This window comes from Magallana gigas, chromosome 3 (assembly GCF_963853765.1).
Source record: "Magallana gigas chromosome 3, xbMagGiga1.1, whole genome shotgun sequence".
Taxonomy (NCBI): domain Eukaryota; kingdom Metazoa; phylum Mollusca; class Bivalvia; order Ostreida; family Ostreidae; genus Magallana; species Magallana gigas.
In genome coordinates, this window is record NC_088855.1 from 5,305,722 (window position 1) to 5,317,891 (window position 12,170).

The window sequence follows — 12,170 nt, forward strand, 5'->3', positions numbered from 1 at the left end:
AGACCCACGAGAGATTTCTCCAAGAAGGAATCAAACTTGGGCATTACAGGCATACAAGTCAACTGTTTCTAATCTCATTGCTAGAGAAATGCGCCACATACAGAACAAAACACTTCATTGATCGGAAAGATTTAAGTGACCTTTTATTGCGGTATATGGTTTGTAAGGTCATGACCCCTGATGACCTACTTGTTACTGTTGTTGCATGATAGTATGTCATTAATACTTTTATGATATTTATATACAGTTGTAGTTTTTTAGCCAGAGGGAATTTTTTTTTACGTCTTTGTGTATTGCATCGTACAGTTTCATAACTTCTCTGACAAGTGCAGATAACTCATTTTCTCACATGCATGACAGACAGGAGTCTTAATGTCCAATGACTTCTCTACCTCTTAATTAATACCCATAATCTTAATTTAATAATCCAAAAGAAGCTGCATAAAGTCATTAATAATTAGAAACTCTCATCAAACTTAAATGTCGTCCAAAAGAGAATAACGTCATTACAAAAGTAACGAAATACCAAAAAATTCTCAAAACCACCATCAATATTTATCAAGATTCATGAATAATTAAGTTTTCAAAATAAATTTTAAGATTGCAGCGGCATTGAAGGAATGAATGGTCATAAAATTCAGAGTCATTTATTAACAGTTATTTTTGGCGCGTTGTGATGGGATTCATGATGATGACTGTTACGCAATATCAAGAAATTTGTGATCGTAAAGTTGAGTTTGGTTGACACTACCAGGCCATCCATCAGCTAGGTGACAGGATGGACAGTTGTGGGGCAGGGGCAGCATGAATTAGCAAGGTGGCCTTATTATGATCCATCATCTGGACAGCTCTGTCCACGGATTAGGCAACAAAGCTGACCCCCTACGACCTTTCAAAAAGAATGTTACTTTTGTTTTCCTTTACCCCCTGTTTTTGTACATTTCAGAAAGGGGTGGATTTAAAGATTTTTTGAGTTGTTTAAAAATATATTTTGCATCTTTAGGACGAAAAATGCTGTTTGATTTTATTTTTCAATTTGATATAAATTTATAATTCACCTAATTTAAAGAAATTGGCACCCATTTATCAATAAAGATTTCTGTCTCTTGAGAAATGTTGGTCATAAATGATTCCTGGTAGTGCATGGTCCCGAGTGGACGTCAGAGGCGCCAAAAGTCGATTAATAAAACAGCATTACGAGACTCAGTGTCATTAGAAGATTATTTAACAAAGTTGTTGGTACTAATTTAGTTTCATCACCTCAGTGCATGTTTTATGAGGAACTCATTTTGATTTAATTCAAAATTATAAAGGCTCCATTGTTTGCATTACTGAAGAATTAATGAGATTTTTTAGATTCTTGGATAAAAATATTTTTTTCACTTAAAATAGGGGCAAATAAATGATTAATTTCTGTTAAATTTAGAAAATGTTTATATAATTCAAAATCTTTTTTGAAAGGTTTATTGTAATTTTTAACAATTAAGCACTTGTTATCATTGTAGAAAAGATGTTATTTTAAGTGAATTATTTACAGTATACTTAAAGTAAAAGATTGAATTTGCAAAGATACAGAGCTCCATTTTACTTGATGAAATACTTGAATGTGAATTTTCAATAAAATATACACAAGTATCCTTTTTAAATCAGAAATCAAATTCTCTGCATACCCCCCCCCCCTAAAAAAAATAATTACATGTACAATATAAAAAACCCCTCCAAGAAAACTAAGATTGCAATAGATACTTATGCTACTTTTAAGAAAAGATACATCAACTGTATATATAAATACGACAGTCATATTGATTTGAAAGTATGAAAAAGGAGGAAAAGAAATATTTGAATATTAAGACGCATTAATACACATAAGGTCATGGTACTAAAAGTTGTGACATATTTGACTGTTGATACACTCTCTCACTTGGGAGTTAAGCGTTATCCAGTAGATATTGGCGCATTTAATTGGTACGTCACTCATTTATCACACCTTCTAAAGTACGCGCTACTCTTTGGAAATTCACAGATCTTTGATCTAAATGTTATACCATGTGGCAATTCGATAACATTTGAATAATTGCTACTGCTTGAATGATTTTGTTCTTATCAAAATCAAGTAAAGTGCATATACTGCTTTTTATATATTGTACCCTTTATGCATCCATTAATTCAGCTTTGATATCAAATACATGTATGCTGTTTAGACTATAGTGTATAAAAATTTCAATGTATTCATATGTTGCAACACTCTTGAGGTATGTTGCATCAAGTCAAGCATCAAATGTCATACAGAAAAGTCCGTGCGCCAGGTCAAAAGGTGAAGGACAAACCATACTTATGGTTATTTTCATAATGATATGAATTCCATTTTTTCTTTGTTATGATTAATTTCACATTGCAAAATAAACAATATACAGAAATTATATCTACGATTGTTTCCTTTAAAAACTTTTTAAAATCCCCAAACGTAACTGATGCAAATAAAATGTTACGCATTTTACCCCGTTTTCACAAATTTTGTGACAAGGGAAAAAAAAAATGGATATCCAGAAAAGCGACAAATTATCTTTCCGTGGCCTTGAAGAACACCATTAATGTGTCACAATGAGCGGGACCGGTCCTGGGAGAACGTACACTGCTTCTGCATGATACACCTTAACTTCTCTATGTTCATGTAAGGCAATCATCCAATATAATTATACAGTACTAATTAGTAGATGTTTACTTTCAAATATCTATCATGGGAGACATTATTTTGGTAGATCATATTCTTTTTTTTTTCATGATGATCTTTTGCTACCATTTCCATGTTGTAAAAATTTAAATTACCATGCAGAAATACATGTATATTAAAACAAAATCACAAAAAATGATCAAAAGAACAAACATTACTGATTTACTTCATTATTGTAAAAATTCCAGTACATATGCAGGAATAAATTGGAAACATTAAGGAGTACTATCTCTCTTACCAAAAGAAATTGATTTCCAGATTATATTGTTAAACCAAATAAATAAGATATGTATTTTCCTTTTTCATTAGAAAACCAAAAAAAAACTCCCAGTATTTGTTAAAAATTAAATGCTGGCAGATATTCAGGGGATGATGATTTAGTACATGAAGATGCTTATATAACAGGGCCAGATAATGAATGACTTTAAATTTATGCTTGGATATTTTGATTTGATAATTTCAATGTAAAAAACAATTTTGATGCTTGTGATTGGCAAATGACATAAAACTCTTCTGAAAAATTTGAATAATGAAATGTAATGGTAGTAAATCATTGATACTTTTATATTCCTGCAAGGTTTTTTGTCCCCTATTCATAATTACGGAGTTATAATTATAAAATGATTGTCACTTCGCTTGACAGTAGAGAGAATGATAAAATTCACACCCCCATAGAATTGTAGGGACCCTGTATAATAAACTGTCAGGACACCAGCAGTCAAAGTGTGCTTAATATAGACAGATCATTGGTGGAATAACCAAAACAGAAACCGCTCTCACTAACTTGAGGGATACGCATAGTCGCACAGTCAATATATAAGAAGTGCTGTCTGCAATCGCATAACAATTTTGCTCTTTGTTTTAAACTCAGTTCCATAAGAAGAAGATTTCACTCGGGAATGGAAAAATGGTAGAGGGAATATTTGAATAGACTCTTATAACTTAAATTATATCGTATAAAAGCAACATTCTTTTAGTTTCTTCAAGGGATGGTTCTCACAATTTTTACACACAATTTTATGTGTATATTGGTATTTCACGTTTAGTTAGGAATTTACCGTATTTCTACTTCCACCCCAGCTTAGTTTATGGAGGCAATAAGATAAGTAGATGCTACGTGGATGTTAAATCAATAACTGCACCAGAATTGAAACCTGCATGTGTTTAATTCTTAATAAATGAAAACTCATGACAAAATAAGCAAAATATTTATTGAATTGAAGCATGCTTGATAGAGATGTAATTCAGTATGGCAAACTATTTCTTACAGTAACAAAATAGCGTTTGTCCAAGTTATCACTGTGCAAACTAAGCCTCATGAGTTTGGTGTACTTCAGTGTGTTGAAGTTCATAAACGTTAGGCATTTATCTACAAGGGAAAGTAGGAATATTTCAATTGATAATAAAGTTCATCTTGTGGAAGATTGATTAGGAAACAATGTTCATGATTTCATTTCACAGTAAGTTATGTAAAACTAGGCAGATAAGGGTTTAACCTTTTTGTGAGATTGGGATTTTAACCTAGTCTGCATAGCTAACATTTTGAGACAAACATTTATATAATCATAAATTGACAGATTTTTCTGGAGTCCATATTAGGTAAAATAGTGCCAATGTATCCTTTCTCACTTATATGTATTCGTCCCTGCCTAATTTTGCCTCAAAAACTCTCTGATAGCAAATATGGTCTTAAAAACAAATTTATTTTTTTTTAAAGAAAAGTTCCATATCATGGAAATTCTTCAACATTCTATTTACTTAAAGTAAATTAATTTTCAATTTTTATAAGTCAGGTGGTATCGGACTGTATAATTCATGGAAAACATCCTGCACTTGCTTCACTTCATTCATTATAATATGCATGGGTGTATTTTAATGAAGGGAAAACTGACTCATAGGTGCAGTTTATAGTGGCTTAGGTTAGCAGTACTTTGTAAAAAATGTCCGAATCCAATTACCGAATAGATCATGTGACCTGCTTGTTCTATGTTATAGCTGGGTTATGAATTCAATCTCTTGGTAATTTTATTGAAAGAAAATAAGTATCCATATCTGACAGATGAATCTAAATTGAATTGAGTACTATGACATTGTTCTTCCATCGCAGTAACAATCTGAATCCTATGAACAATTTATGAAGTTGCACTGACATTAATCAATAGATAATTTATGGCACAGTTCCCGGGATTCACTTCTATTTGTTATGCCTTTTCAGTTTTTATCTGTTGAAAAAAATTAAAGCTCAATATTCCAGGCTGATTCACTCTGGACAGGTGCTCTCTCAGATTCCGCAATTTCTTTTTTTACGGACATCTGCTGGTTTGCTACGAAACTTTCAGTCTCGCGACACAGCTTCTATGGAGTTCATTGAATTTTGTCGTCAATAGAAGGCTTAATACCCAGCACGTGTCCTCAGTATAATTATTTCAATAGAAAGGACACTCATTAAAAAGCAACTCTGACCGCTAGCTGAATACTGTTCATAACTCTACATCAGAGCTAGCCAAGGGTGAAATTGCAAAGATCTTCACTTTGAAATTTGTTTGCTGCATCTTTTTGTAAAGTGCTGATCAGTTGTTTGTAATAATAATGCGGATGAGGAATTTCTTGTGATTATGAGCTCATTTTAATTTGCTGGACGATAAATTCAGAAACTGGTGACCCTTGCAGCCCAACACTGTCACTTTTTGTCCTGGTAGTGCACACAAGAGCAGGTTTCTGTGTGACCATTGTGAGTGCATTCAAATCCATCTTTTAGGAGCAGGAGATTAGGTGAATTAATCCCTTTTTGAGTGCAATATAATATTGAGCAATTTGTTTGTAATGAGGGGATGCTTACTAAGGATAATTCAGCCCTTGTGAACTCTGAAGGCTTGGATAAATAAATGCTGATATTGATTGGATGATATTGCTGTAGATTATGACATTCAGTGACATAGAACTTCGATTCAGTCTTGAGTACTCCAAAAGTGCCTGAAACCATGAAGACTTGTGCTATTTCTTCCCATGGATACAGTCCTAAATTAATCGGCCGTGCAGCAACATTCAAGGTAAAACTGCTCCATAGCTGGCCAGTCAAAAGAACAGGTTTTGTGTATGTTTTCTTGAGAAATGTTGCACTAGATTTGAAATTATTTGATATGCTGGCCATTCTCTGTTGTTTATAATGAATTTTTATTGGTAGTCACAATTTGTGTATAATATTGCTGCCACTGATGGATGAAATTACATCGATTTGTGCTCTAATTAAAATGGTATATACCAGTGCATGAAACAGGTTTGCTTGTGCATTATGCAGTTTTATAATAAATGGATTAGAGATTATTTATTCTTGAGATGTCCTCAAAATTATAGATAAAACATATCATATATGTCAACAGAACTTGAACAAGTACTAAAGAAAATTTTTATTTATCAACAAAATGCTTTTTCTCTATTTCACCTGTTTAATGCAGAAACTTTGCTAAATAACACAAATGTTTATTGTAATGAAGTGACAGAAGTTGTATAAACAGATAAGCTGTACGGTAATACATTGAGATACCCAATGGCGGGGTCCCAAACAGTTCCATTTGTACTTCAGAGTTCCTCTCAAAGTACAAGGTATAGATTCCCAATATGGAGGCCGCAATCTCATTAAAGCTATTCAGTTTGTGAAAAGTGTAATCAGGGTATTAACTTGATTATTGACAAAGTTTTGTTTTGATTTCTTTTGTGTTTGATTGAACCTATTGACTTTACATTCAGTCATGATGTCATAATTTGGACCCATGCATTCCAGATTTTTTAGCTTAGGGAAAGTTACTATCAATCTACTGACTCGGAATTCTCTTTCTTGTCAGTAAGTTGAATCAAAGTGCATGGGAAAAAAGCATGACTTAATAATAGATTGTGCCTTAGAACAAAAGAATTTTCCCTATTTTAAAAAGTATTGCTGCTATCTATTTGTGGTCTGATATTTGTTAAAAATAGTCCATGCTGATTTTAGGACTTTACAAACTAGTTAGTTCCTGATGATGCTAATTTATTTGTAAGTACTTGTTTGTACTTTATAAGTCCTGGTTTCACTATAGTATGCATAAAGAATAATTAATTATCACGAAATGACTCAAAAGTTCAAGCACTGAATTTGGAACTATTCAGCATTTAGCAGTCAGTACAAAAAAGGGAAGAACGAAATGATTTAGAGTCTATTAATACAAGATTATGCAAAACCAGTCAAATATTCATTTTTTAAATATTTTGCATCTTACTTAATGTACTTTTATTACTTTTGATATATCAAGTATCATTGGTGGATCATCTTGTATGTAGGAAATCATTGTTAATTCTCTACAGTGCATATTCCTCTCTAAATTCTTTCTCTCATTCTCAGACATGCATTTTTTATAAAAAGGAAAAAAATGCTACAAAAAGCCAAAAAAAAGCACATATTTTTGTGTGTGCTGCCCTACAGAAAAGTGTAGTTGACAAGCCGAATCAATGCACTTTCCCATCAAATTAATGACTCCATATGATATTCTCTAGTGTTCAATAGAACAAGCTAACTGTAACCTCCTGTTGCCATTAATATTCCATACTGTGATGTTCCAACAATAAGATTCATCTTGTAATTAAAACTAATAGAGGAGAAATGATTAATGCTTTCAGAAGTACTAATTTGATTTTCCTGAAATAATTGTCTGTTGACTGCCAGGAAAGGCCATTAGACCCTGTGGTTTGCAGTTGCAATTTAAGAGCTTGCACACAATGCGCATTGTGCATTGTACATGATATTTTGGGGCTATTTCCATGGCTATCTGATGACATGTGAGAAATTTCTTTTTATACATCATTTATGCTTAAAAAAAAATATGTTTCATAATAGTTATGTAAAAAAAAAAAAATGAGTTTACAAGTTTATTTCCTATTCTTTTACTGTATCAAAATAGGCTGGCGACATATTATAGATGTAAGAAAATATGTAGGTGTCAAAGGTCAAGGTCATTTTTCCTTTGACAGTGGTCTTTTCTTCACATTAGATTTCTTTCAATTTCCAATGAATTTGTTTTTGAATTATTACATAATTCAAAGGCGTGGAACTTGTTTCTTGTGAACTTACAGAACTAGAGTTTGAACACAGAAGACTCAGGGAAAAGACAGCCCAGTAGCTATAGCCTATTCTGACAAGTACACATTGATGTATGGAGATTTTTCTTTCTTCTGACTGACTGAGTGTATTTTTGAAAGAGAAGCATTTTGTCAGACATAAAATGTGATCAAAATGACAGATAATTTGAATACTGTTATTGATGGGAGAATTGTGATTAACAAGGCTATTGATTTTATAACAAAGAGCACTTGATGAAGAAGAAAGTTGATCGCTGATGATGATTACATCCACTCACTCCATCCTAGTGCATATCTGCTGCGTTAATACAGATTTCGTTAATACAGATTTCATTTGGAAGCTTCCATTATCATGGGCAGAAATCATGGCTGATCCACTGAGTACCGAGAACAGTTAATTGTTTGTCATTTTGTATTTAATTTTGAATTACTGAAATTTAAATATGGACATTTTTAAGCCAATGCCATTTTTCAGTGAGAGAAAGAAGGAGAAAATTTCAGAATTGTTTAGCAGTGTAATTTTCATTTGAATTTGGGAAGTGTGGGGGGGGGGGGGGGGAGAGGGGGGTTGAAATTTTGTGGATTAGGATTTCTTGTGGGTTATGAGAGAATATTAAGAGGTTTAGCTTCTTCTTTTTTAAACTCATAAGTTTGTTTCATAATTTACAGACTGATGATATAAATTTGAAGGTTAAGGGCACCTGGGAATTTCAGCAAAAATAGTTACCATAAATCACTTTAATAATTTAATAGATAGTAATAATGACTGTAGATATATTTAATCTTGTCAGATCACAGAATATGTTTAGTTGACTGTATAATTATTTGTTTTGCATATGCAAATATTTGTTTTGACTCCAAAAAAGGTTCATTTATGTTTTATTATTTTGATATCTTTTGCAATATCTGAACTGATGATTCAAAAGCATTATTTGAACACACACACAATTTAGCAAAAGAAATTGCAATCACAGTTAGAATACAAATGTTGAATAACATGGTTTTGAAAAGAATTAGGTATAAAATATGGTTTAATATGCCTGTGGTACATCATTACATATATGTATTGATATATCAAACCATTAACCAGTATTTATTAGTCAAGATGGTAATAATATTGTGAGAGGAAAACAATCGCAAATTAAAACAGAAAATGCACAAATTGTTTCCAGTGTTGAATAGCAGGGTTTTAATTAGTTGATGACAGTGAATGATAGACATTCTGTTTGAACTTCAAAGTTTTGGGCCAGTCTGTGATCGGGAGTTTTATTGAGGGACTGTGACACACTGGAGGGATGAATTAAGGTCTATAATTTATGTGACCATTTCCTAGCTTAGGTGATCTTTAATGGGGGTTATTTTGTCATAAAATGCCAATCAATGTCAACTATGAGCCCTGACCCCGATGGTCAAGTCCAAAGGTATTATCTACACTGCATTCAGAATGCATTCAAGTCGTCAGGAAAAAGGAACATGCATAAAACGGCTGTTATGACCTTGTATAACAGGACAAATGTATTAATCTTAATTGCTTTTATATGTGTCATATTCATTATCAGAATCAAAGGACCTCCAACTTTATTTCTGTAATAGAAAAGCCTACTTTGTAAGTATTATCTCCAGTAATGAAATGCAGGAATATGGTAATGGCAGGCGGGGAATAGGTCAGTGGAACAAATTTAAATTTAGGCTGAGGGGAATCCACATTTCACACCTTTCCTACATTTATGTAAATCTTCAACTTTTGATCGATCACTTTATGCAAAGAATGACTGCCGACAAAGACGTGCAGATTTATGCATCAAAAGCTATATGCATAATAATAATGCTCTCTATCTTCCTATCAAATTTTACTGGAGGGGATCATTTGTTAAACAATAGGAAAAATAGTTTAGATATGGCTGTAGTTACTTAGTTGCTGTTGGGTGACATTCTTGTCTTCTCTTTTATCCATCAGAAAAATTGCAATAAAGAAACCTTGCAAAAGTAAGTTAGTGGGGTTTTTGTGTATTTTTCATAAGTTGTTTTAATATTTTTTTGGTTGCCCATCTCTTTTATGAGTCCTATGGGATAAAAGCTCAGCTTTAAATCATCCAGTTCGTTCTTTTGTTTAATAATCTACTGTAATCTGTCATTTATACCTGATGAACAAACAATTTTCTTTTTCCTGCAAGTTCTAGTCTGAGTCACATGATCCCGGTCTTTGGGAGTCATGTGACCAAGATGACAGGTGTTATAATTAAGATGGCACATTAATACACAGGTGAGCCCTCAGTCAGTCGAGAGAAATCTAAGGTGTTAGCTGTGCTTCAGATCATCTGTTACTCAATCACTGGATCACAAACTTGAGGGTTTATTTCTTGGAAACTTTTGAGTGAACTTGCAGGAGATGTACCTTTGGTGTCGTGACTGATTGTAACAATGTTGGATATCGAGGTACAGTTGTGTTTGTTGATTTATCTGCAGGAATCTAGTCAATATTTTATCACCCCTCTTTGGAGTCTACCTGTGTACTTTAGCTAATATTTAGAATTGAACTGGTTGGGTTAGCAGGGAGTATAAGTGTTGGCCTGTATTATTTGTTTCAATCTCTCTTTACGGCCTTGTGATCCATCAATTCACCATGTCATTACACCATTCAGTTCATTCTGACCAGGTTTATAAGTTTGTGATACTTGACAGTGTTGATGTTTGGACGGTTAAATAGCCCGGGGTACAGGTACATGTATTTACAAAGGTTAACGAGTATCGCCGCAGCACTCTTGGGTAACTGTAGCCCTGTTGGATTTACCTGTATGACTAGGGTAGTTAATTTCAAACCCCTACAACCTCAACACATGGTCCACAGTCTCATATTGTTACAACTCTGTCTTAATGGATATGTGTACGGCACAGCTAAGAGAATTATAATGTGAAATTTGGATGTTCCCTTTGTTATTATTGTGAGAGGCCAAAATTTTTCGATTACCAGTAGGTCTGCTCTGATTTAGCTTAAATTCAATATTTTTGATTGTTAAAGAAATTTTTAAGAATAAGTTTGATTGACCTCAGAAATATTATGGCTGATAAGGGCCCGTCTTGCAGTATTTGAGGCAGTATGGGAAAATTCCCATTACCTGCATTGTTGTCCAACTGACTTAAATATTTAGGTGAAATTTGAATGAATATGACAAATATCAATCCTTGTATCAATCTAACGTGATCTATTAGAATACCATACACTGAAGGAAGCCACTTTTTTGTCCTGTAGATTTTGTTTTATTAAATAAGAGTTTATAGTTATTGCAAGTTACTGAAGATAATAAGTTAAGATAATTCTGCCTTTGTTGCTGTCTGCTGCTTATCCTGTACAAATATGCAGACGTGATGATTCTGATCTCATGAATGGTTATCAATCAATGGAGATTTACCTTCATAATTAAATTTATGAGTTACTATAATATTATATATTTATGCATATATTTATTTTTGTTATAATTTTGATGATTTTTTTTTTTTGCAGAGCCCAGCGATTTCTAGTGGTCTCCCATTTCTGTCGTCGTCGGTAATGGGTGATGTGTGTGGACCGGAAGCCACGTATATAACCAATGAGGTAAATCGATTCAAATTCTCACACCTCACTGAAATCTAAACAATTCATGCAACAAAAAAACATTTACTACGAAAACCCAAATCTATTGCTGTCAGAAAAGGAGGGATTTTTTCTACTTAGAGTCATCTGGTGCTTTTCTGACATGTTGGATTTAAACCCCCTTACAAAAATATATTTAATCAATTAAACATTTAATAAAAATGGGAAAAACCATTAATCGGAACCAATTCTCATCTTATTACTGAAAATGAATAATGAATTAATTTTTTTCTTACCGTGTTTAATTGCTTTGTAACTTAAGCAAAACTTTGAAGATAAATCTATCATTTATGCACTACCCTTGCATATTTTATAGTTTGTGTCTAGTAATAGATTTCTTTATTTAGTTATAATTTTAAATCATCAAACCTGAAAAAAAATTCAATAATGCATAGAGAATTATTAAAGTTGGGGGGGGTCTACATTGCGTGGTATTTCATTGAATGAAAGTCATTCATAGGTCAGATTGATCCCCTGGAGCAGGAATACACAGCATGCATCTGATGAAGTAATAGATCTTTTCTTATGGCCTTCTTACATTAATGGACTAGCTAACAGTACATTAATGTCATGAACTGCACTGGGGTCACCTGTAAGGTTACATTGTGTATTCATGTTGACCCCAAGTTCACTTGTCAGCATAAAAGTGTCATTTTCTGCCAACATTCATGTTAATCTTCCAAAGGATGCATACAAAAT

General features: G+C 32.9%; 1 protein-coding gene across 5 annotated transcripts in view; it reads left to right on the forward strand.

The window, feature by feature from the left end:
- Positions 1 to 12,170, forward strand: part of LOC105321112 (TOX high mobility group box family member 4-A) — a 31,307-nt gene that overhangs the window by 8,041 nt on the left and 11,096 nt on the right. For 2 of the 5 annotated variants that reach the window (XM_011419316.4, XM_011419315.4), the window contains exon 3: positions 11,343 to 11,432. In XM_011419316.4, the coding sequence (XP_011417618.1) occupies positions 11,388 to 11,432 (45 nt within the window). In that variant the 5' untranslated portion in view covers positions 11,343 to 11,387. Of the gene's footprint in view, positions 1 to 5,102; positions 5,782 to 10,084; positions 10,277 to 10,684; positions 10,811 to 11,342; positions 11,433 to 12,170 lie in introns of those variants that run through there. The other 3 variants (XM_011419312.4, XM_011419313.4, XM_034481026.2) reach the window with 3 other exon arrangements.